Genomic DNA, 25,855 nt, shown 5'->3' with positions numbered 1-25,855 from the left:
CGCGGGAGAGGAAACGCCTCCCCCTGGACTGGAAAAACCTGCAGCGTCGGCTGTTCGCTTGCCCCTGCTCAGCCAGCAGCCCCTGCCGTCTCCAGTGCGCCAAGTCCAGTCTCCGGGTTTTGGCGGCAGCTCCAAGGGGATCAAGCTGGAAACTGTCAGAACACGACCCTCCCCCACAAACCGGGGCTTCGAGTGGCCCGGGGGCCCGAGGCCGGGCCGGGGCGGCGCGGTCAGGTGGCTTCTCTTGCCCGAGGGCCCCCCGGCCGCCGCGCCGGAGCCTTGCCGGGCTAGATCGGATCGTTGGGACGAAGAGAGGTGGGCGCACAAGGTCTTGTACAGGTGTCCGGGGTGCGGGCGGAGTCCCTTTGTCCTCGGGCACCCTGGAGCTAGCACCCCGGGTCCCTCTTCGAACCGAGCATCCCGAGACCTTTCTTTGTGACGAGGGAGCCGAACGCAGCTTCTCGCAGGGCAGCCGCATCCCTGGGGGTGGCGCTGGGGCGGTAACGATGAAAATCCATTGTCCTTTGGGGGCCCGCAGGCCGGGCCGCGGGTGAACCCGGTCCGCCCGCTCCGGGCCGGGGCTCAGGTACAGCGGCTAGAAGGGTCTGCCTGCGGCCCCCGCCCTCCGCCCCGCCCTGACCCGCCCCGCGCGCCGCCGGCCCCGCCCCGCGCCGCCCCGCCCCGCCCTTCGCAGGTTCGGTACGGGAGTACGGCTGCGGAGTGCTCAGTCTAGCTTGCACCTTCTCTCCCGGCCGCGGTCCGAGAGGGCGGGGAGGGCAGCGGTGGGGCCCGAGCTGGGGGAGAGTTCAGAGACCCCGGCCTTGGGCGCCTTCACGCCGTCTCCGAGCGCATAATGCTGTGAGCAGGCGCCGCTCCGGCCGACCCGGCTGGATCTGCGCGTGGCGGGCAGGGACTGCGTGCGCCTTCGGGAACTGCGGCGCCCGGCCCCGGGGTCAGCGGCTGGGATCCTTGGCGCCGCTGGTGAGTTGCTGCCTGCCCACGGCTCCTTCTCTGCGCGTGTGTATGTCCAAACCGGCGGCCGTGGCCGCTTCCGGCGTGCGCGGGGGGCTAGGCTTGGAAATGCACAGGGAGCAGGGATACCTAGGGCATCCCCTTCCAGCTGGTGTCCAACGGATCAAAGGGGACATAAAGCAAACTGGGAGGGGTGCGAGCGGCACGACCAGATCGCAGAGCTCCACCGTTTGTGCCCACCACTTTTCAGGGTGAGGCTGCGCGGCTACACTGCACCCTCCGAGCTATTGACAGCCATTCTGGGCGCGTACTGCATTTTTCCATCTGAGAACAAGCCGCACATGGCTACCGCTCCCCTCCCACCGAGGATTGGCATCAGGGCTGCACAGGGTGCACGGTGCAGATCTGAGGTGGCAATACCCGCTGGGTGCCCTCTCCTCACTTGACAAGGGGCATTGTGCCTGGGGCTCCAACCTGCAGATCTGGCAGTCGATTTTTTTTTTTTTTTGTACGGTGGTTTCTGAACAACTGAAGTGTTTTCAATATTTTTTTCCCCTTTCTCCTTGAAACTAACTGTCTTGACAAGTATCGGACATGTAAGGACGAATGGATCTGGCCATTTTTTCGTTATGGATTATTATACTCCATCCCCCTCTCGACTTCGGGAGGCATGTGTTTCATCTTATAAATAGAAAGTAGCATATTTTTTGGCAGGACCTCCTTTATACTGTACAGTCTGAGAGGTCAGTTTAAAAATAAATATGCACTTGAATGTTACATTACCGAGAGCCAGGCTGTGGCTGGGACAAGCTGCGTGGACAGCAGCATCAAAGCCGGGAGCGCAGCTGTGTTGAAAGGAGTAAAAGCCCCAGAGTGCAGCCCAAGCTGACAGTCAAGTAATTACATTTTGTTTAAAAAAAAAAAAAAGTGAGTGAATTAAAATGAGGGCGGGAATAGGAATGTCAGAAGGGTATTGCAACATGAATCTTTCCAGACCTGGTGTATTTGGGGGAGTCGCCGCTGATGCATGCTAGGTGGTGGGGTGGGAGGTGCTGGGTAAGGGGAGGGAATTTATGAGTGTGTTAGGGAGACAAAGGTTTCCTCCCCACCCCCCAGCTCTTAGGCTTCACAGTAGCATCCTAGAGTTTCTTGGGGGCGCTGCCTTTAAAAAAGAACACAAATCTGGAGAGCAGCAGATTTGAATAGGAAAGCCTTTCTTGGGGACTTCCCAGGGAAGCACGGGGAGACAAAAGGCTCACCTAGAAGCCCTGATGATGCCCCAGGGGTATCCCTAAGGCAATTTAAAAGACTCCTATAACCTTCTAACTTCGAAAAGATCTTTCATCTAACGACCAAGGAAATGCAGCTTCTTTTCTGGACAGTTCCAGAGATTCTCTTTTTGATACCAGCTAAGATCTGTTATGAGCTCTTGTGACAGTTAAGAATAAGCTACACAGGTATGTTTTCAGATTAGGCTGAAACACTCAGAGATAAGTTAGGGCAGTTGTGAAATGTCTGGCATTGTGTCATGTGAAATTAATGATAAAGACTAATAGTCAAAGAACCAAGGAATGGTTGAGAGTTCTTCATTAAGTCTCTTAAAGAATGTAGGTTTCCCAACAGGCATCACTCATTGAATAAAACACTCAGTACCAGCCTCTGGGCTCACAGATAAGAACATTAGAGGAGAAATTTGGAAGCCTTTCTGGATCCATGGCAGTTCCTGTTTTCCAGTGGTTATCATCTGCAAGAGATTTACATTATGAATTCCATGATTGGAACATGGTGCTATGACTGTGGCAGCAGCTACAGACATGAAATAAGATGAGCTCCCCCTTCCCTTAAGATCTGAGCAGTGAAATTCTGTTTTGTATCTCAGTGGAACATGTAAAGACAGCCAGAGTAATAAGTGTTGCACATTTTTTTGCTTTTTATTGTAAATTTAAACGTGGTGCAATATGAATAAATACAATGCCATAAAAATCATTGCAGAACTGTTCACACGAGCTGGTTTGTCCTACCTGCTGTCCAACTTTTCCTTTAAAGTGGTGTTTTATGTCCAACATGTTCACAAAAGCTGCCCTTTTTCCCTTCTAAAATTCGTGGTGTTCAACAGCATTGGGGATAAAGTTGTTTTAACCTACATCACCAACAGACTTTTACCAGGCCATAAATTTTTCACAAGCTCTTTGCCCAGTAGCCATAACATTTATCCAGAGAGTGGACTTCCAATTCATAACCTGAAAAACCTCTAGGAAGACTGCTCTGATTTTTTTTTTAATTATGAAAATTCTTGCTTTCAGTCTGATTTTATTTAAGCTGGGCCTAATTTTCTTTCTAACTAGAATCCTGTGTACCTGTTTATTCACTGATGGAATAAAAACTTAAATCTATTTTTTTTTTTTTTTTTTGGCGGTACGCGGGCCTCTCACTATTGTGGCCTCTCCCGTTGCGGAGCACAGGTTCCGGACGCGCAGGCTCAGCGGCCATGGCCCACGGGCCCAGCCGCTCCACGGCATGTGGGATCTTCCAGACCGGGGCACAAACCCGTGTCCCCTGCATTGGCAGGTGGACTCTCAACCACTGCGCCACTAGGGAAGCCCCAAAATCTGTTTTTTAAATGCAGTATGTTTGCCAGAGAGCAAGGACAGTATAGTCATTTGAAACTACTAGATTAAGCCAGCCACAAAATCTTTACCAAGCACGGAAGCCAAAGAATTCTCCTAATATATCCCACTGTTCCATGAATTTGTATGTCAAAGGTACTTCCTACATGGAGCCTGCCCTAAGTGCCAAGCCCTGTTCTTAGCCCTTTACCTTGAGTAACTCATTTATTTCTAATAATCACTCTATGAGGAAGGCACTGTTAATATCCCCATTTTACAGGTGTGGAAAGACCTCTTACATAATTTGCCCCAAATTACACAGTAAGGAACATACCTAAACATGCATATGCAGTTTAGCAACCCAGCATGTGCATGAATGATTGGCTAATTTTCCACAAAGATCAGCATCTTCTGCTTAAGGAGATGGGGAAAAAACCCTGAAGTTAAGAGCCTCTGAGGCAGGCTGTCTGGGTTCATATCTTGGTCCTGGCACTTAATACTTGTGTGACTTGGGGCAAATTACTTAGCCTGTGTACCTCAGTTTATCAGTTACAAAATGAGGATAATATTACTCTGAGGATTAAATGAGTTAAAAAAGAACACACTCAGAACAGGCCAGGTCCAGAGTAGACCCAATAAAAAGTTGATGCTTTCGTTATTGCTTTTGTTGTTTCCCTAGGTGCTTAATACTTGTTGTCTCATTTAATATTCACAACTGCTCTTTGAGGTAGATAGTATTGTTCTTATTTTCCAGATGAGAACACAGGCTCAGAAAGGTTTAGTAACTTGGCCATGGTCACACAGCTAAGTAAGTAGCAGAATCAGGTTTGAACTCAGGTCTGTTTGACCTTATGCTAAATAAATACCCCACCCTCACCAACAGGGAGGAAGGCCAGGGAAGCTATTATATCAGACTCTTAAGGGTTTTTGGCCTCTGACAGAGAACTCGTTTCGCAGTACACTGCATCTCACAGTACCACTGCCCAAAGGAAGATGACAGTAATTGCCAGCCTTTGGGAATACCATGTGAATTATTTTATTTACTGAAGATAGTTCAACTCACAAGTATGGCCAGTGGTCATCTGCGGTGGATCCAGCATCAAACTGCTAGCGGTAACCCGAGCAGTTTAATTTATACCATAAACAAACAGATTTACTAGGAATATCAGGACCCAAACATGAAGTGGAGTTTAGTGTGTGGAACACATCCTTACTTTGAAGTTCTAGAGGTCAGGGGGTTGCAGGGTCCAGTAACTGATCTGGATAGTCACTTCCTTGAGACTGGTGACCACATCCATGGTGCCTGGCCCTGCAGTCCCTGGCACTCGTGATGTTGCCCCAAGAGGAGCTAAAGCAAGATGCAGGAACCACGAGCAAGGTGTGCAGGAAGGTTCTGTCCTTGGCAAAACTCGGGCCTCATTACAGTTCTAAGTTCTGTACATGCCCCAGACCCTGCCAGATAACCTTCTGGTGTGAAAGACAGAGCAAGAGGGCCTTTGAAACCTAGAGGGGTGCCCTGGATAACCCAAGGGGCCTGCCTGGCCTCCACTGCTTTTGATACTGTGGGTTTGTGATGAGCTGTGGGAGGCTGCTCAGATTGAAGTAGGGGTTCTGGAAGGGATGTCTTGGCTTGAAATAACCCAAGTTGTCTCAAAACCGAGGGCAACAGCGTTAGGACTGTTCACCTCCATTTGGAATCTCCCCTTTTCCTGCCCCCATCCTTTCAAGGTTACAAACCAAAACAGCATCCCACAAACCAGAATAAATAATATCAGTAGCCAAATAGTTCTACAGCAACAGTCAGGTATGTTCTTTCCTTTAGAAAAAGATGCCTTCCTTGGCCTTATTGTACTTCTTGAGTGCCCGGGTTCACCCAGTCTCATAGTGATGACTGAGTTTGACAGTACCTCTGGTAGAAGAGCAGTTTTTTAAATTAAAGATACAGTTTTATAATACAAATCATATTGATATTAGAAAGTTTGCTATTTCTGAATAGCCAAGAAAACTGATGAGTTTAAGGGCTGATGAGTTCAAATTAGTATTTTCTTGATCAAGTCATGAATTAATAGTAGAATGCTTGAACCTCAAATTAAAAATTTTTTAAAACCTGGATTTTCAGTGGTTTGGGTTTTATTTGCATATTTGAGAAAGTCATCATTAACCTTCTAGCCTTTGATTCTTTGTTAGAGTGTTACAGAGATCACACACCTGCAGTTAGCTAATACAGCACCACCTCATGTGAACTCTGAGACAGGAATAGCATCAGAAGAGGATTCTTTGGGAAACCAGTCTGATGAAGGTCCCTCCCTGCAGGACTTTTCAGAGCATTGAATGTCGCTGGTACAGTGAATCTCCACACCGAGATAGTGTCTATCAAATCATTTTGCCCACAGAGCAGCTGCCAGGACTAGTCTAGCAAGAAACACTTTGGGAACCATCAAGCCAGAGGCAGACACCACCCGTTGTAGCCTGCCCTACAGAGCTGAAGGAACTCAAGAACCTTTTAGAGAACTGCAGGGTGTACAGGGCCAGAGACACAGGAACGCACTAGAAGATGCTAGCAAACCCCCCGCCATTCTATTTGATAAAACTCATGCAGAATTAAGTGGAGACAATCACAGAGGGACTGTAGATCAGAAAACATAGGTTCTGGTCTTAGCTCTGACCCAGGTTGTGGAACTGTGACCTCTCGGGGTCTTATTCTCATCTCTAAGATGAAGGTTTTGGTTCTAGATGATTTCAGATCATCTCTAGCTCTAGAATTCAGTGAGCCAGGATCAGTGACACCTATTAGCATAGCAGTCTTACTACTATACTAATATGTAAAACCCTGCGTTAAAAAACAGACCTAGTGCAAATCTGGGCAGGGCAGCCCAAGCCAACATGGAGGGCAGAGAACTTCAAAGTCAGGCCTCTATTTAGATAGCTTACACATTTGGGAATCCGTCATGTTCTGGTGACAACTTGAAGGTCATATTTGTAGACGCATCATGCCAATGATAGATGACTGTGTGTTTAGTTGAAAAAGACCCGTTCTGTTCAAATCCATTATAATCATTTAGGCTACACACAACTTTTTAAACAAGCAAAGTCATTTTTAGGTAAAATGTGGCTTTGCCATTTCAGAATATATGTGAATTCTTTCCCTTTTTATTTAATTTTTAAACTTTTTTTTTTGGCCAAGGAGCAGTTCAGACACGTAACATTGATTTTTAACACAGCAGGAGACGGGGGTAAGCCCTTGACTGGCCAGCTATGTCACAAGGTGAATCCTTGCCCATCTCTGGGTAAGTTCAGTCTGGGAAGATGTGCAAGGGGAAGGATGGGGGTGCAGAGGAAGCTGGTAGAAGTTCTCCAAGCTCTCTCCTGGCTCTAAACAGCTGTGATTCTGTTTTTTTGTGTTTGGTTTTTCCTTGTATCTGAGGCATTTTCCATAGTGTCTTGTACCTTCTCCTATTTTAACACTGATTGTGTTTAAATGATCATTTGTTGACCCTTGTGGCTGCCTAGACTACTGGCTCTTTTGAGAGTAGGGACTGAACCTAGTTTAGCTTGGCATTCATCTTTTTTACAATAGGACTTAATGAAAAAATGGACAATCTAGTCCTACCTGTGTTATCTTCTCTTAGCATTGTTAAGCCAGAAATCCTTTTCAGTTACCCAAGCTTAAGTCTGACCATAGTAAAATTATTCCTTCCCAGGCTACCAAATGTTCAAATTCAAAAGGAGGTTCCTCCAATCCTTTGGTTTTGGTGATAATGATCATCCAAGGTACTCTGAAAATCAGGCCACCACCAGAACTTCCTCAAAGTCTTCTCGGCCGGGCTGTTCCAACCTCCACTGAAGCTTTCTCCTGCCCAGGTGTGACTGTGGTGGCTCGGTACCATGTGTCCGCTTACAGCACAGACTGGGCAGTCCCGGTGCTGGAAGGATGAGCGTTGTTGTTTCCTAATGTTCACCTAGACCTCTCAGCCATGCCTGCATGAGCCACTCATCATTGGTGTGCTTACTGATCATCTGTCTCCATGCTGGGACGTAGGCTCTGTGAGCACATCATTGCTGTAGCCTCGGTTCCTAGAATAGTGCCTGGCACTCAGTAGGTCCTTATTAGATGTTTGTTGTTGAATGGACATTGTGGAAGGTGAATGACTAGCCAGGGACTGGATGAAGTCATATGGAAGGCTCTCTCCAAAGCCTGCTGCTCGCTGAATGAATCAGCTCAAGCCACATGTCCCACTGTGCACGGCATTGCACCAAACTGGAAACTCTTTTCCTGCTCTCAGATGACTTCAGAGTGAAATGTTTTCCAAACTAATGTTGATTTTTGGCCTTACATAAGTTTTGGTAGAAGTTTACGCTCGTGGGTGGATTTTGTTCTGTATTCCTCTTAAGCCCTTAAGCTGTGGGCTCACCTGACAGGGCAGGTAGTGCCACTGCCGACATATCTCAGGGGCAGTATGGGGAGTAAAACAGTGACTTCTTCCCAATTCCATTTTTTTCGCAGAATGAGGAATTATACAGTTGGCTGTCTGTATCCGTGGTTCTGCATCTGCAGACGCAGCCAACAGCAGATCAGAAACATTGGGGGGAAATAAAAGTTCCAAAAGCAAACCTGAATTTGCTGTACACTAGCTTTGTATGTGTCGTCTCCTGCTAAGAAGACACCGTTACTATCCCCACTTTACAGATGAGCAAGCTGAGGCTCTCAGAGAAAGTCACTGGCATTGCTTTGTACCCTTAATATCAGGAAAATGAGAAAAGATAATGAAAATTTTATAAACCAGTAAAAAGTCTTTTTATTCTAAGGATAGTCTTAACTTCACTAAAAAGCATTGTTTTTTTCTTAAAATTCCCTAGAAGCTAGAACTCTAACATCCGTTTTCTTTATTAAGTATAAATAAATCTCAAACACAAATCTATGATCCTATTACCTGTCTGTGTGTACATGAAGCTTACATGCACATACCGGGGGCTGCTACTTGAAATGAGGAACACAGACTAGCGGGTATCTCCCCAAACTCCTCTCCCAGTGCAGGAATGCTCTCCCTCCCCTCTGGAATTCCTACCACAGTCTCAGGCTCAGCTGTAAAACTTCCTTTGATGGGCCTTTCCCATTCTTTAAGCTGATTAACTCAAGTTGGTTAGACTTCTTCCCATCCAGCCCCACCTGGCCTCTCCTTGAACCTTAATCACACACCTAATTCTTTTCTTGGAATGGTACTGATTCCCTCTCACCTGACAGCTCACCAAATATTTAAAGAAAATAACTGTATGCCCTTAAATTTTTCTTCATCTGACCAATCATTGGCTGTAATTTTCCTAACTCAAAGGAGTCCCATTTGTTCTCAAGGCTGGAGGAATTGCCCTTGCAGATAAAGGATACATGTACATGTAAAGAAGTTAGCTCCGTGTCCTGTTGACAGAATTATTCTCTAATTAAGCTGGAGGTAAGAATTCCAGTTGTTCACAGGGCAGACACAAATCATTTTAGCCCCATCTGCAATCATATATTGGTGACTGCCAGAGACATTTTAAGGAGAAAATGGATATGGTTATTTTGGCAATTAGAATGGTTCCCCTCCTTAGCACTGTATTTCAGTAGATGTTCTGCTTTTTCATTTGGGATAAAGATGCTTTGTGCTTGCATAGCACTATGAAGATTTTCACACTCAGCTCTTATAATCACCTGAGAGATAGACGGGTTTGGGGTGATTATCCCATTTACACAGGAGGTAACTGGCCCCCATATGGTCTGGAGTTGTAAAAGAATCCTATAGGGCTGGCTCAATGTTTCACCCAGTTCTTTCCTCCCCTAAGGCCTAGAATAGCAGTGAGAGCTCTATCTACTGTTTTGCTTGCCCATGTGTTCATTCATTTAATAGGTGGTGTTTTTTTTTTTTTAAGTACTTGATCTGTGCTAGCTATACACTGATATTAAAACAATCTTTTTCTGTAGAATGTTCATTATACAGTTTCTTGCAGGTTCCCTTGTATATCTTGGGCTAAATAATCCAAGTTTCCCCTTAATCCATTTCCTTTTGAAAGGAGAGGTCAGGAGAGCAAGCTCATTGTTTCTCCTGGGCCTCATTCTTTAAGATTGGCTTAAATGTAACTAGTAAGTCTGCATTCCGGGAAATGTATTGTCAGATCTTTCTAGAGTCTTGCCTGTCTCTCTAAGACTCTATTTGCACATGGCAGTCATGGATGGAAGTCTTTTCCCTTTGAAATAGCATGTCAACAAATATTTTTTGCCTTAATCTCAACAATCTATATGAGTCTGTAGAATTACTGTGGCTCACATTGATAAGCTGTTAAATTCTTACCCTGCACGGATAGAGAAAGGAAAAGAAAGAAACCCTTTGCCACAAGAAAATAGATGACAGCTCCTTGCTACATGATTTTTAAAATTTATTTTCCTGTAGGAGTCACAGAAAGACTCAGATTGCATTTTCAGCAGGGCAGGCAGGGTTGAAGAGGAAAGATGTCAAGGCAATCTCAAACTTTCTCATTTGTTCATTTAACAAACATTTGTTCAGTACCAGCCATGAATTAAATATAGTCTGTCCCCAAGAGAAGGCAGCCTAGTGGAGCAGACATTAGTAATTGCAGTATAGTGTGAGAGTTGGTGGGTTTGAGGTATAAAAGGGTAGTATAGGCCTTGAGGACTGGCTGGACATGTAGCTGCAGGGTTGGGCGAGACCCTGATTGCTAAAGTGGGCCTCACAGGCTATCTTATCTCCAGGCTGTAAGGGTGGGCCTGCCACTCAAGGTTAAGGGAGCATTCTAGATGGTGCATTCTGATAGAGACTGAAACATAAAGTGGAAGATGAGGTTGAAGGCAAGGAGACAGGTGGGAAGGCAAATGCCCTTGTGCAAGAGATCGTGAAAGCTACAAGTGAGGCTGAGGCATGAGGCAGTAGGATGGACAAGAGGAGATAAGTAATAGGACTTGATGTGGAGAATGAGGCAGGGCGAGGAGTCGGGGATGACAGCTGGGTTTTGGATTTGGGTGACTTCCTGCCATTTACCGAGAGGGAAAAGTATAGGAGGCCTATGCTGAGGGCTGGCAAGAGGAGGAAAGATGGCAAATTCCATCAGGGGTAAGCTGAACGGGAAGTACCTGAAGGAAGCAACAGAGAAAGGTATGAAAGACTAGGGGAGAAAAGTCCAGTGCTTCTTTCTGTGAAGGACCAGTGTTTTTTAGTGTTTTGTTTCTTTGTTTCAATTTCCAATGGATTGTATAGGATACCCGGCACAATGAGTAGCTGCTTGGACCACACCCAGTTTCCACTCAGACCTGATCATACACAGCTCCCAGACTTGCCAAGAGTCTGACCAATAAGAAAAATCCACAGATCCACATGCTTTATTATGTCATAAAGTTTCTAGAAGCTTACTTTCAATTTCTTTCCTTATCTCATCGTGGACTGACCTAGTCCATAGATCCACTTTGAGTAGCACTGGTCTAGACTAAGGTATGTACGGGCTGAAGACACAGATTTGGAAGTTAGCATTAGAGGTAGTTGAGGCCAAGGACAGGGGTGTGATTGCTGGAAGACTGTTGAGGGCTGGGCCATGGACAACCACCATCCAACCCCGTGAAAATGCCAACGTCTAAGGCAGAGGTTCAAACTTTTCCCATAAAGCGTCAGTTTAGTGTTTTAGGTTTCGATGGCCACATACAGCCTATCACAGCGACTCAACTCTGACCTTGTCATTTGAAAGCAGCTCTACCAGTTTCCAGCCCTCAGCACTACAGGGAACGGGGGCCGGAAAATTCTTTGTTGTGGGGGCAGTGTCCTGTGCGTCATAGAATGTTCATTTAGCCGTGCCTCTGACCTCTGTCTACTAGATGCCAGTAGATGCCACCACCCCCAGTCATGAGAATCAAAAATATGTCTAGACATTGCCAAATGTCACCTGCGGGGGTGGGGGTGGGGGGAATGGGACAGAATCACCCTCAGTTGAGAACTACTGAGCTGAAGGTAGTACATTAAAAAATGAGCACTGGTGTGTTCCAATAAAACTTTATTTACAAAAACAGACAACAGGGTTGGATTTGACCCACCTACCATAATTTGCAGACCCTTGATCTACGGGATGGGCATAGGGAAAACTAAAAGGGCTTATTCAATAAAATTTAAGGGCCTCTTGTGTTTGCAGCCTAAGAGGAGGCTCTGTAAGTGATCCAGCATAAAGAAGAGACTGTTAACAACAGCGGCTCCTTTTTTATAGCACCTTTGCCTACCTTATTCTTATTGAGCTTACTACCTACCAGAAGATATCAGACCCAAAATCACAAGAGAACAGGAAAGAAAACAAATATAAGCTCTTTAGGAGCCCTAAGAAAACCTCCAAGCAAGGCAGTAATGAGCCTGGATTGCGTGAGGTGAGTTTGAGAATTTCTCCAGGAAGGAAGTGACTGAAGCAGGTCTTGGAGGATGTTATGAATAATGGTTGATGGTAAAGAGGTGGGAGGACAATTCACGTAAGGAACACAGGTTTCTTAGTTTCAGAAAGTCAGGAGGGAAGTCACATGTCAATAGCAAGGGAATGGAGCCATTGTCCTGGCGAAAGCCTTGTGGGTGTACAAGGCGCCCCGATGCATGGCCACGATGCACGTGTTTCCTCTGGGAAAATAATTACCAGCACTTAACGCTTTTTTCTAAGAACAGGATATTTTTTTTTCTCCTTGAGACTCAGGGGCTTTTATTACCTCAGAATTTTAATCTCATGGCTTTTATTTCACATGAAGTCAAATCCCTTTTGAGATTCTTTGACAAGGGCAAAAATACTGAAAATTCCTAGTGAGTTGGAGAGGCTGGTATCTGGGACCATTTTATTCATTCTTAGTTAATGACAAGGTCAGGTTATCATCTCTGCCTCTCACTGATGTTGAGATCATAGTGTATCATTTCCTCTTGGTGCTGTCAGACTTCAGGACAGATAGCCTGGAATAGACACTCCCATTCTCAACCCACTTCCACAGCAGTCGTCACGTTAGTTATCAAATCAGCAGTGGTTAAAAGCACAGACTGTGGAGTCCAGCCATAGCTGAAATCCTGGCTCCTCCATGTTTATAACACAGTGGGGTTTGCCGTGGAAGTAGGTAGAGAATGCACTGGCCACTGCCAGGTTCCAAACATACCCAGTGTTGGTGTGATGCAGAGGAGCCCCTGCAACGAGTGTGGACGATTGTCAAGGGCCCTAGCAGGATGGGAGGATGGCATGGAAATCCCTATCTGTCCCTTCATCCTGTTAGGGAAGGAAGAGTAGTCAAGAGACCTAAATTAGATGTGCTCTGAAGACAAAGGACGAAGAACACTATACCATATGTAGTATGAGTCAAGTGACCATAGTCTGAATTTCTGGACACCTGTCAAACCTGTTTGGATCACTTGATATTCCTATTGCCATAGTTGGAGTTTTCATAGAATAGTTACTGACTTAAATATTAGGGGTTTTTTTCTTTTTATTTTTTTGGTGAGCAGCTAAGCAACTTTACAAGTTATCTGATTTGAGCTGAGTTTTCAGATTTGAGCCAATTCCCAGCTGAATGTTGCTGACAACTTCAGGGTGAGATTCTCATCCTGTATTGATATTGTGCTTGCAGCTTCACAAACCAGGTCAGATCCATTAGTTTTAGAAGCATGGGAGCAGTTCACAGGAATGGTCTTATTTGATTCATATCCACCAGCTAGCACCTCTGCCTTGGTCCTTCTGCCCAGCCCTGAGGCTGGATCCCTTGTAAAACTTGTCATGGTAAATGAGCCAGGCCCTTCTCCTGCCTCGTTATAACTGCCAGGGCTCCACATCCGTCTTGAGTCCTCCTCAATAACTCATTTTAATAGGGAGAAAGGTTGAAATGGCCTCTCTTCAAAAGTGCAGGGTTGGTACTTTGAGGTGGATGCTCTGTCTTCCAATTTTGCTTCTAAAAACCCTTTCAAACAGTACAATTAGATCCTATAAATGTGAGAAGTGTATGCACATTAGCAGTGAGTCTCCCATATGGTATTTGTGGGTCTCTATATAATCAGGGTTGTAAAAGAAAAATAAATACAAGCTGTAGCTGAATCATAAACGAGAAGTCCCTTTATAAATAATTGCGGGTTGAGATGTAGCATAGACTTTGAGTGGGTCTATAAAATAGTCCGCTCAGTCTGGCTATAAGTTCATTTGCATGACAGCCAGGCGGCTGGGAACTAAGCTAATGGCGTTTTATAGGCTTGCAGCATATAGCTATGTCCTCAGTTCAGATAATATGGGGAGAGGATAAGAATCTAAAAATAGAAAAGGCATCTTTTTATCTTCTCGTGGGTGGAGTAAAACAGACTAAAAATATGAAAAGCATCCCTTCAGGATGCCATTTACCAGGGTATTCTCTGGTTACATTTATTTCTGTCTTAGATTTTCATGTAAGTTCAATGTTGAATCTCTAGTAGTATGATTTTTTTTTTCTCCTTGAATTTTAAAATACTTTGATCCAGAGACACACTCCTACAGAGGTTTGCAAAAGGACTGACATGAGTGCCCTCATCGTCATAATATTTTAGTATTTCTGATACAGAAGGTTGTCTGGTCATCCCTATATTAGTAATAACTGCTGTCTTCAAATGGAAAGTCTTCTAGGAAAAGTCTGAGTGTTTTTTATGGGTGAGTGTGATGTGGAGCCATAAGGAAATGAGCAGTGATAGTTTTCTCCTGTGGGAGACTCAAAATGAATAGGGACGAGACCCCACCCACTGTGCACATCTCAGATGCTCAGGGGCAAGGCCGCTGCCCGGTGACATCCTCCGTGCATGCCCGGTACACTTCCCCGTTCCCACAGCAACCCATTCCATCTTGCCAGAACCCTGGGTTCTCCCTTAGAGGATCCAAAAGCTGTTTCCCTGTAGCTTCTGCTTTTGTAGCCCTAGGGCCTCTCATACTGAACAAGTTAAACCCTTTTCCACTGCAGTTCAGTGAATCCTTCAGATCCCTGAAGATTCATTTTCCCTCAGTATTTGAGTTTTCTTTAAGCTGCTCCGCCTCACCTTCTCACGTGTCCTGACGGAGTCCCTTTGTCTCCCTGTTGGACTCCTGGGAACCTGTAGGAACATGTTCCAGGTCACCTTTATCCCTTTAAAGTGTGAAGCCCAGGGTGAAATACACTTTTCCAGGGCTCATCGCAGTGGAATTGTCTCCCCTATGTTGGCAACGGAGAGCAATACCCCAGAGATGGTTGTGGGTGTAAGGGGTGGCGGGTTCTTGGCCATGCCACCATCCTTCCCTGGGACTGTTGCCTCAGGCACAAAGGAGGAATAACCAAGTAATTTTGCTTGGGGCCCAGATGGTGCAGCGGTGCTGCATCTGGGTGCTAGGAAGAAGGGCATGCTGATTCAACACTGAGACAAAGCGAAAAGTGATACGAAGTTAGGGGGTCTTGGAAGGATGTGACAACTAAGCAAGAAAGGGGAAGTCCAGTGCAGACTCACTTCCTGCAAGCTGAAGAAAGGAAAAGGCCCACAGGTCCCCCAGGACAGCCACACGCACACATGCCTCCCCCCCACCTGCCCTGTTTTTATGCATGCGTGTTTTAGATTAACATTGCAACCTATTGTACAGGATGCAAGAACTTTTTTATCCTCTCTGTCCCCTAAGAATTAATCTAAAAACAATTAGTAGACAAACCAAACATTCCTTTCTTAAAATAAATGGAATTTTTAAAAATCTCAACCCCTTTGTTCTTTTCAGAGCCCTGTGAGTTGCCAGTACTGTCAACTCTGGTCATCCAGGGACTGATTTTTGAGTGTGTGACTTTTTCATAACCCTTTGCTTTTCTCCCCCACCTCCTGGCTGCTGCCCTGTTTTGGTCTTTTCAGCATCATTCTCTTTACCAAAAGGATGATAAGGAAATGAAGGGAAGGGTGGCCACTTCAGTTGTTTTCTTCATTGAATTATTATTTCTGTGTTGATTTCTCTTGTTAACACTGTCACTTATGCTTAAATCAGTCACATGTAAGAAACTGGAATTGTCTGGCCTGGTACAGGAATGACCACCTGACACTGACTTTCTTATCAAAACCATGCCTTCAACTTCCTCCTGAGTCCTTTTGTGTCTTGGAACCCTTGAGCTTCTCACAAGTTCCTGTGAGTGGGGGTCTGTGCCTTTGCAGCTGGACTTCTCGCCCACACATCTGCCGGACATCCTCTCTAACCTTGATAGACGGTGACAGGCGACTGACTGGGGAGTTGAACCCTTTTGTTGGTCAATCTCTCCTCTCCAGTGCCCAGGAGCTAGAACCTTTGTTTTCAGAGGAATCTATAATTTCCAAGATGAATATTACCTCAAATGTCATCTAAGCCGGGGAAGAGGAGCAAACAGTGATCTAAGAACTTCTGGAGAATGGGATCAGCAATCTTGGAGAGTTCAGATTTCAGGGTCAAGGGCAGGGTTTTGAGAAAGGTCTACACATAGGATGGTTTCTTTTTCTTTCTTTCCTTTCTCCCTCCAGTCCTTCATCCCTTCCTCCCTTTCTTCCTTCCTCTCTTTCCAAGACAGTGGGAGTGGAGGAATGATGGCAATGTAGGAAAGCTGGAGAGCAGGATAGTCCCAAGTGTGGAGAGCCGTTGATGGTGGTAGAGTCCTGACCGATACGCAAAGGCTGGAAATGCTCTTCATTTGGATCATGGAACACCCAGGAGGGCTGGCTCTCCAGTTCTAGTCAGGCCTGTAAGCCCTTTTGGTTGGCTCACCTCCTCCTGGGTGTCCACCTGACTCAGGCTCTCCCTCTGATTCATCCCTTGCTCTGTCTGCTACCACGTGGGTCAGCCACCAGCAACCTCCAGGAGCCCAAGTCTCCTTTTCAGAAAATGGTGAGGAGGGACGGGATTTCGTGTTGTGGCCTTTAGGACCATTCCATCATAAAATGCTGCTCATCTGCAGCACCACCATCTCTCAGAGAAGGAGCTATACCCCTGAGCCCCAGTACCTCCACCTGCCTGTGCTTCCCTCCACATGGGTACCCTGCCACCCACACTTTCCCCAGCATCCTGGGTCTCTTCCCTCTTCTCATTTCCTTCTGACGAAAAACCTCTTCTGAGACCTTTTCCATCCTACAATTACAGGCTAGTGGAGCCTCTGGTGAAGGCCTGATCACCACAGAAAGGAATGATCTGTCCCTTTGACAAGCTCAGGTGAGATGAGGCTCAGCCCTCTCGTGAGGCCTTCTGCCTTAAGATTTTGGCTTTTGAACCCACTTTCCCATAATATTTTTTGCATTATGATCAGTGACTCATGGGTTCGGTAGACTTTTTAGGACCTACGTATAAAATTGTCTCTGCAGGAAAGTGCAATCTGAGCCTGAAACAACCCTCGTACTTATTTTTTTTAAATAGCTAATTCATGCACGTAGTTCAGAAATCCAAAATCATGAAAGGATGTACAGTGAAAAGTTTCTCTTCCACCCTTAGCCCCTTCCATCTACTTCCTCTCCCCGTGGGCACCTCACCATTATTTCCTGTGTATGCTTCCAGAGAAAGCTTATCTACATACAAGCCAGTATAGATGTTATCTACACACTTTTGCACTTCTCTTTTTTTTCCTTTGAAGATATATGTCTTTGAAGTTCTTTCTATATCAGCATATAAAGAGCTGCTTCATCCTTTTCTAGGCCTGTGTAATATTCATTTGTACAGATGCACCTTAATTTGTATAAACAGTCCTCTAAAGGTGGACAGTTAGGTTGTTTCCTTTTTTTTTTTTTTGGCTGCACCACGTAGCTTGTGGAATCTTAGTTCCCTGACGAGGGATTGAACCCGGGCCCCCAGCAGTGAAAGCTCCACGTCCTAACCACTGGACTACCAGGGAATTCTCAGTTGTTTCCAACTCTTGGCTGTTATAAACTATGCTGGACTGACAACACTGTATATATATTATTTCCTTATTTCCCATATACGTAAATTGGATAAATCTCTGTTAAGTGGAATTCTGGGGCCTAAGGAATGTGATTTGTAGTTTTCATAGATACTGCATTCCACTGAGGTTAGACCTGTGCATGCTTCCCCACCCTTATCAGCCCATCGTGTTATCACATATTTGTATCTTAAAGAGGCTTTGGAAAGAACCCCCTTCATCATTTGGGAGCTGACTGACTTCCCAGGGAGTGTGCTCCTTAAATGGCAAGACCCCAATGTCTGGAGCCCATGCCCAGCCACTTGGCTTAGTGCCTAGTAGCCGTGCGGCCTTGGCAAAGCCTGTGCCTCGATGCTTCGTCAGTAAAATGGGGGTGTTAACATGGGTTCTTGTGAGTGAGCTAGAACACACCGAAGGTTGGAACAGTGCCTAGCACATAGAGGCGTTCTCAATAAACATTTCTTGTCATATGACACGTTGGTGGTTCCCAGGAGATGCACACATACCCTCTCCAGGACCAGGCACTTTGTTCCCAGTGAAGAAACCACCCTGCAGTTTCCTGCTTTAGCAACAGCATAGAAGTTGTTGAGCAGTCAGCCTGGGGCATGGCTGTCCACTGACTGATAAGCCAAGGAGCCCAGAACATTCAGAAAGCAGAAAGGAGGGGAGGAAGCAGTCAGGGTATTGGATTGTCTCTCCCAGGATCAAGCATGGTTGCCCCTGAGCTGGAGGAGGAAAGATAACAGATAAGATGGATGGGTCAGAGCTCTCAGATATTTCCCCAGCACCATATCACAAACATCAACTTGTCTAAAGTTGTAAAACTGACATTTTTGCACCAAATTCCCATTTTTTTTTTTTTTTTCCTTAAACTTCCAATGAATTGGAGGGCTCTTAGCCCTGGCACACAATAGAAATTCAATACAAATTACTGCTTCCAAAGTCCTAGAAGCCTCCATCCCTGTCATGCAGTAAATACTATGTAAATATTTGTAGAAAGAAAGAAAAATGCCTTTTAAGGTTTCTCCTTTCTTTTCCCACTCCTGAGAATCTACTGCCTGCAGCTTATCTAGCCTCTGCTCACCAACCCTTTTCTTACTTTTTTCTTTGTTTTTTTGTTGCTTGTCTCCCACCTTTGCATCCACTCCACTGACATAAAACCCAGCTTCTACCAGGTTGAGCAAGCCTCTGCCGAGGGGCCTGCAGGGCCCATGGCCATGGCTGTGGCCAGGCAGGGACTGAGGACTGGGCCTTCCAAGTGTAGCAGGCATACCCTCTACCTTTTCTCCTCGCTTTTGCTCCCCAATATCCCCAGTTGCTGTACAGGTAAAGGGTGAATGTGAGTGATCCAGTCAGAGGAGCAGAGAAGCACTCTAGCTGCATCTTCGTGCTATTTTTGTTTTTCTAAAGAATCTGAAATGAATGCCATGCCTTGGTTCTGGCCTTGCATAACCCTGGCTCCACCAGCTGACCACATGCAGCCCTCACATGCCTTGGAGTTGCAGTGGACACACTGTATCTTTCCATGGCAGCTGCCCTCCTGGCCTTGTGCACTGAGGACACAGCTCCAGTGGGCAGCTGTTCTTCGGGGCTGCCCCCCACCTTCTGCAGGCCCAGCGCCCTAGCTGCTTCTGCAGGTGGTCATCATACTGTGCCTAGAGGGGCAGGGAGGCAACGCCAGGCACCCTGGGTGGCAGGGGCCCTGGGCTGTTGTGCACTTAGAGGGGAAGGACATTGATGTTTTAGCACGAAGACCCAGGGCTTCCACTTCTGTTACTATTACAAGACCCAAATTAGAGTTAAAACTATGAGAATGTCAGACTCACAAGCATGTCTTCCCATGCTAGGGTTCCCCATCTACTCACTTGGTATCAAGCGTCTCTTTTAGTAACATGGTATCTCTGGGCCTTCCTAATCTGAAGTGGGAAGGCCGACCCACCAGGCACCTCCGGGGAGTGTGTGGTCTTATCTGACAACTTCCAGGGTAGCCTGCACTGGGTGCAAACCCTCATGCCACCTTGGCCTCCTCCCCGTTCCCAGAGCCAGGATAGGGGTGGTCTCTCCAGCTCATCCTTCTCTGCCTCCTCAGGCCTGGGTGCCTGCCACTTCCCAAACAGAGCTACTTGTTACCTGGCTGGAGCAGAGTCCTCACCATCTGCCACAGGCAAATGAATTTAAAACTGTTGCTGAAAGGAAAGAAATATGGGGCAGATGTAGACGGCCTCCAGCTGCTACAAAGCAAATGTGGCTCTCAAGCCACCATCTAACCCAGCCCTCGGAGTATTTACTTATTTATTTCCTCTGCAGCCAGGGGGAGGAGAGCCCAATGCGAGAGGTCACAGCAGAGCCATTTTAGGAATTCCCACAGTGGCGAAGGGTTTAGCTTCTCCATGTCAGCTGATGTGACTGAAGAGTTGGAGGATTATTTTCAAGAGATGAAGAGGTTCTCATCTGTAAAACGAGAGCCCCAAACCTTCTTGTAGCCCATCACTTCTAATTGTGTCATATAGCATGTGCAGGGAGAGTGTGTTAGCTTTCTACGTGGGTAACAAATTACAAACATAGTGGCTTACAGCCCTACCTGTGTTCTGTCTCACAGTGTCTGCAGGTCAGAGGTCCAGGCAGGGCTTAGATGCATAGTCTCATCAGGCTGTAAACTAGGGGTCAGAGTTATGGTCTCATTGGAGGCTCAACTGGGAAAAGATCCACTTCCAGGTTCCCCCAGGTTGCTGGCAGAATTCATTTCCATATGCCCTCTCTCAGTGGCTTACTTTTTCAAAACCAGTAAAGGGAGCCTCCCTCCAGTCCACTAAGACGGAATCTTTTATAATGTAACCTAATCAGGGCTGTGACATCTCATCACCTTGTTTAGAAGCAACTCGCAGGTTCTACCCACAAAGGCATTAACACCAGGTGGCCACTTACTTGGAACCCTGCCTACCACAGGGAAAGGATACAAACTTATCAGCAAATGTTTCTAAAGTATTCTCAAGTGAAGACCCAACCTATTATGTATGATCACACTTTTCTCTTTGAAAAAGAAGCAGTTTTGTTCTTTTCCTTCCATTTCAGCATGTCGCCAAATCGTGAATTTTGTTTTTTGCTTTTCACAATCTTATTTTATTTTTATTTTATATTGGAGTATAGTTGATAAACAATGTTGTGTTAGTTTCAGGTGTACAGCAAAGTGATTCAGTTATACATATATATGTATCTATTCTTTTTCAAATTCTTTTCCCATTTAGGTTAAAATCCTGAAATTTCTGACAGCCCCGTTCTCTCTGCCACTTGATTCCAGCTCCAACTTCCATAATGGCTTTATGTTACTGAGAAAGGGTGTTCCTTTTTTTTGACTTCCGAATCTCAGTTTTCTCAACTGTAAGAATGCATTCTCACTGAGATTTTGTTGGATACTAGCTTCACTGTCACTTAGTAAATGATATTTCCAGTTCCTTTCCTTATAGGACTTCATTGTATTGCATTTTTATTTATATAAAGAAGTCAATCAAGAACAAAATATTCTTCGTCTTGCTAGTGTGAACGCCAATGCAAGAGAGAAAATATATTTTAAAACAAATTCAGTTGTGTCTAAGGAGCTGAAGTCACTCTGCTCATGTGCTGAGAGCGGTTCTTATAACAGAGGAAAAGGACTAAAATCTCAGACGTATCCAGAAAATTGTGTCCATGACCATGTTTAAAAAGTGCTGATGTCATACGTTTGGGTTTTTTAATCTCTCTTTCTCTCCTTTTCTTTTTTCCCCTGAAGTAAGACTAAGATTAGTGGACCCTTGTTAAGATCAAAGTTTTTATCCTGCTTAATGGAGAGAAACAAAGTTTGGCTTCAGACGGGAACTGGTCCTGCCATTATTTATAGGCTCTTGAAAAAGTGAAAAAGTCAAGCCCAAGTGATCCCTGAAGGGTCAGCTAATTATAACCTGCTTTGGTTTCTCTTCCAGGTTTCTCCATGCTGTGGAAGGGACTGGCGGATGTAACCGGCTCTCCAGAAAGCCCTGCTTGGCTGTAAGTCCAGGAAGGCCTCTTAGACCTCCATCTCGTTTCAGAGCCACTTCTGAGCTACTTGAGAAAAATGATGTGACAGTTCCTATCAAAAAGGATATTGGGAAACATATAACATCTGTGAAGAAAGTCGCCCTTTTCCCCTTTTGCAAAATCGACATCCTCAAACTCCAAAATGCCAGCCAAGACCCCAATTTACCTGAAAGCTGCCAATAACAAGAAAGGAAAGAAATTTAAACTGAGGGACATCTTGTCTCCAGATATGATCAGCCCTCCCCTTGGAGACTTCCGCCACACCATTCACATTGGCAAAGAGGGCCAGCACGATGTCTTTGGAGACATTTCCTTTCTTCAAGGCAACTATGAGCTTCTACCTGGAAACCAGGAGAAAGCGCGCATGGGCCAGTTCCCCGGGCATAACGAGTTCTTACGGGCCAACAGCACCTCCGACTCCATGTTCACAGAAACGCCCTCTCCGGTGCTCAAAAACGCCATCTCCCTCCCAACCATTGGAGGGTCCCAGGCACTCATGTTGCCCTTGTTGTCACCGGTGACATTCAGTTCCAAACAGGAGTCCTTAGGGCCGGGAAAGCTGCCCCGGCTTAGCTGTGAGCCGGTCATGGAGGAGAAGGCTCCGGAGGAAAGCAGCCTGTTGGAGAACGGGACGGTCCACCAGGGGGACGTCTCGTGGGGGTCCAGCGGGTCCGCATCCCAGTCCAGCCAGGGCAGGGGCAGCCACTCCTCCAGCCTCTCCGAACAGTATCCCGACTGGGCGGCCGAGGACATGTTTGACCATTCCGCCCCGTGCGAGCTCGTCAAGGAAAAGACTAAATCAGAGGAGTCCCTCTCTGATCTCACGGGTTCCCTCCTCTCCCTGCAGCTCGATCTTGGGCCCTCATTTCTAGATGAGGTGCTGAATGTCATGGATAAAAATAAGTAACAGGGCACCGCCGGCTCTTTTCATTTGGGGTAAAAGGTATCAAAAAACAGAACAAAACAAAACTAACCACAAAGAGAAGAGCTTCGCCGGCTATACTTGCTGTCATGTGATGGGTTTTCTAAAATAACTTTCCTACAAAATATTTTTTTACCTGGTATGCCCTGTTTGCAAAAACAGTGAAAAAAAACAAACCTGTCCTGGCAAAGAGAGGAAGTGAGTCAGAACCCATTTTCAGCGGGCATTGCTGATGTACAGCTCACATTTTTTGTTTTCAGACACATAAGAAATCTGGCTTGGCCAGGACTGGCACTACTTATGAAGGGCCGTGCCAGTCACATTAAGGACCTTTACAGTACTCTGGCATTTTCTGAGCAAGAGGAAGTCAAAATTTATTTAACACCCACGCCTTTTTTCTAGACTCTTTTCTATATTATATCGTTTGGGCTCACCATAGCAAATTCTTCAGTGTTAAAACTTTTCTCTGTTTTCACATTTGAACAACTTTATGGGTTTCGGGGATTTGCTTGTAGCTCTTATATATCTCTATATATTATATCTATATTGCGAAATTTTGACTGTCAGCTACATGTTGGTAAGACACAAGCAAAGTATTACTGTAACTAAGTTATTTTTAAAGTTAAAATATATTTTTATGTGCCTTTGGCTCTTTATTGCAGAGTCTACATTTTATAGGTACTACATCAAGTATGGTCATTTGACTTTCCATTGGGATTCCATTCTAAGCTGTGTATGTGTATGTTTGGAAAAATGTATTCATACTTAGCTTTTTTTTTTTTTTCTTCATCTGTTATCATACTTTTCACATCAGCCAACAATGGATTGTAAAGTGTAAAGGCACAGGTTACTCACAATGCTTCTGCAGAGACTGTGGGCTACACCACATAATGTTATTTGGAAATATGGGTATTTTAGTACAGTACATACTTGCATTACATAGGTACTTCATACAAAACAATAAAGAGTAAATGTTAAAATCAACTTGCTTGGTTATAGTAATAAACAAAAACATAAGACAGTAATTATATTTTCTTCAAGTCCAGGGCTAGAAAAATTGCTTCTGTAAAGTGTACATGAGCCTTTAAAATAAGGTTAAGAGGTGATTTCCACCCACTCAGTAATTCTGATTATTGCCCAAAGGTTTGAGATTCTAAAAATAAGGCCCCTCAATTTTAGGAAAAATGAACATGTGAGATGAGAATTTTTTTTTTTAAGTCAGCACTGATGCCAACTTCTCAAAAACTCATTTCTGTGAATCTCCTCCCATACTTTAACACGGCAAACTCGTGCAACCCCAGCCCCGTCCCTACAGGACAGATGCTTCCATGCAGCAGGTGCCATATAGACAAGATTAAGGAGGCCAAAAAAGAGGGCAGCAGAGCACCTTGCCCCCAAGAAGACAGAGATGCCCTGAGGATGTTGGTTAAGGAAACAGGAACAGGAAATGTACACACCGATTCTGGTCCTGTTGTCAACACCCCTTCCCCCTCAAAGACAAACACTTGCACGCAAAAACTTTCATTTCTCCTTGAAATATATCCCTGGGACTTCCCTGGCGGCGCAGTGGTTAAGAATCCACCTGCCAATGCAGGGGACACGGGTTCGAGTCCTGGTCCAGGAACATCTCACATGCTGCGGAGCAACTAAGCCTGTGCGCCACAACTACTGAGCCTGCGCTCTAGAGCCCGTGAGCCACAACTACTGAGCCCGCCTGCCACAACTACTGAAGCCCATGTGCCTAGAGCCCGTGCTCTGCAACAAGAGAAGCCACCACAATGAGAAGCCCATGCACCACAACGAAGAGTAGCCCCCGCTCGCCGCAACTAGAGAAAGCCCGTGCGCAGCAATGAAGACCCAACACAGCCAAAAATAAATGTATTGATTTATATTAAAAAAAAAAAAAAAGAATGTATCCCTGAAATGACTGCCTCCTCCAAACGTTTCAGTGATATTCTCACCATGTCTGGAGATGCTGCAATTCCATCATCTGGTTAGCTGAAATAATCTGAGCTGCGGGTGAAACACAGTTAGGATGACTTGAAGTAGAAAGAGGCAAGAAGCTCCCTTAGAGCACTGAGATCCTGCCTTAATTCCCCGGTTGTATTTCTGTCCCACAATTTTCCAGTGTTCTTTTTCTGTGAGACACCCACTTACAGTTCACAGTTCCAAACAGCCTCTTCTAAATCTTGAGAATGAAGAAGAGTCTGATGTATCTCATCATTTTAAATCAGACTCTTTCAACACATTCCCCATCTTAACTTTTGTTGATCATATTATCATTTTACTCTTCATCTGCAGCATGACCTCAAGGAAAAGATTAAACTGTTAGGTGAAATGATGAGGAACATCTGTGCATTTCCTCTGCTCCCTCTGTGAGCAGGGAGAACAGCTCTGCCAGTATCAGGTTTGTTTGATAGAATCTAAGCAATAATGCATCCTTTTAGGTATTACCCATTAGACTTCCTCTGAGCCCTTTCACAAACAGTCCCTCCCATTAGGTTAGATATCATTGAGATGGCAACAAACATGCCCCTGTTAGAAAGGACACAGCCACATCCGGCTTATGAACGATAGTGTTGAGTCATTTCTCCTGTGGCAGCCCTTCTAATACTTGGTTCCTTCTCTAGGGAGCAGGTGCAGAGCTGGTGGAAGCTTTCTCCTGCAAAAAGGCTCTTCCGGCTTGCACCTGCTGAGAGCTGAATTGATGTTCTCAGCCTGTGACCATTCTGCCACTTTTAACCTAATTTACCGAGATGCACTTTACTTGCAAATTCAGAATGCGAGCCACCTGTGACCCAACAACCAGAAAAGAGACCATGCAATTTATATAAGTAGAGACCCTTGGTGTAGCAGTCAAGGTTCTTATGGGTAGTCTTTTCCCTTTGCAGTGAGGCCTAACAAAGGATAAGATAGATAATTTCTACCTAAAATCACCTACTGAAAAAGATCAAAATATCAAGGTACTCAGCTCTTCATAAGTGTAATGTCATTAGTTATCACATTTCAGTGACTCAGAGTCACAAACAAATGACTAAACTGGCTGAACATAAGAGAACTCAGGTTTCCAGAGTCATGGTCTATTCCTTTTTTATGTCACTGAAAGTTACCGTTTTTTCTCAAGTGTCCCCACAGAAACACTTGAAGTCATGGCATGGAGGAAGTTCATGAGTCCATGAATTAACTTGATAAATATTGTAAAACAGAGGAAAGAAAGTTATACATTAGGCGATGGTTCTGATCCTCTTAATGTGGAGCCTGATGAGACTCAATTTTACTGTGAAATATGTCAACACAATAGAACAAGTCAACATGATGGTTTCTCTCCAATAAGAGTTTCTCCTTTGGAAATTATGTTCCCAACCTACTCCCAAATTTAGCAGGTCTAATAAAGAGAATTCTCAGACTTTA

The 25,855-nt window shown here is 45.3% G+C and overlaps 1 protein-coding gene across 2 annotated transcripts; it reads left to right on the top strand.

Annotated features, from left to right (window-relative positions):
* The first annotated feature begins 688 nt into the window (after positions 1-688).
* Positions 689-25,855, top strand: CDC42EP3 (CDC42 effector protein 3). Of its 2 annotated transcripts, none has more exons than XM_032652372.1 (2): positions 689-981; positions 21,429-25,855. In XM_032652372.1, exon 2 carries the CDS (start codon positions 21,665-21,667, stop codon positions 22,427-22,429), a length of 765 nt encoding a protein of 254 aa, XP_032508263.1. In that variant the 5' UTR covers positions 689-981; positions 21,429-21,664; the 3' UTR covers positions 22,430-25,855. The 2 variants fall into 2 exon arrangements, with proteins under 2 accessions (XP_032508263.1, XP_032508264.1); XM_032652373.1 differs by lacking the exon at positions 689-981 and adding an exon at positions 16,734-16,754.

The sequence above is a fragment of the Phocoena sinus genome, chromosome 13 (genome assembly GCF_008692025.1).
Source record: "Phocoena sinus isolate mPhoSin1 chromosome 13, mPhoSin1.pri, whole genome shotgun sequence".
In the NCBI taxonomy this organism is placed as follows: Eukaryota; Metazoa; Chordata; class Mammalia; order Artiodactyla; family Phocoenidae; genus Phocoena; species Phocoena sinus.
The sequence above is the reverse complement of the archived record's forward strand: the minus strand, read 5'-3'. Positions and strand labels throughout refer to the sequence as shown.

Bases quoted from the DNA above. Each gene is read 5' to 3' on its own strand.
- CDC42EP3 (XM_032652372.1), top strand. From the start codon at position 21,665: ATGCCAGCCAAGACCCCAATTTACCTGAAAGCTGCCAATAACAAGAAA.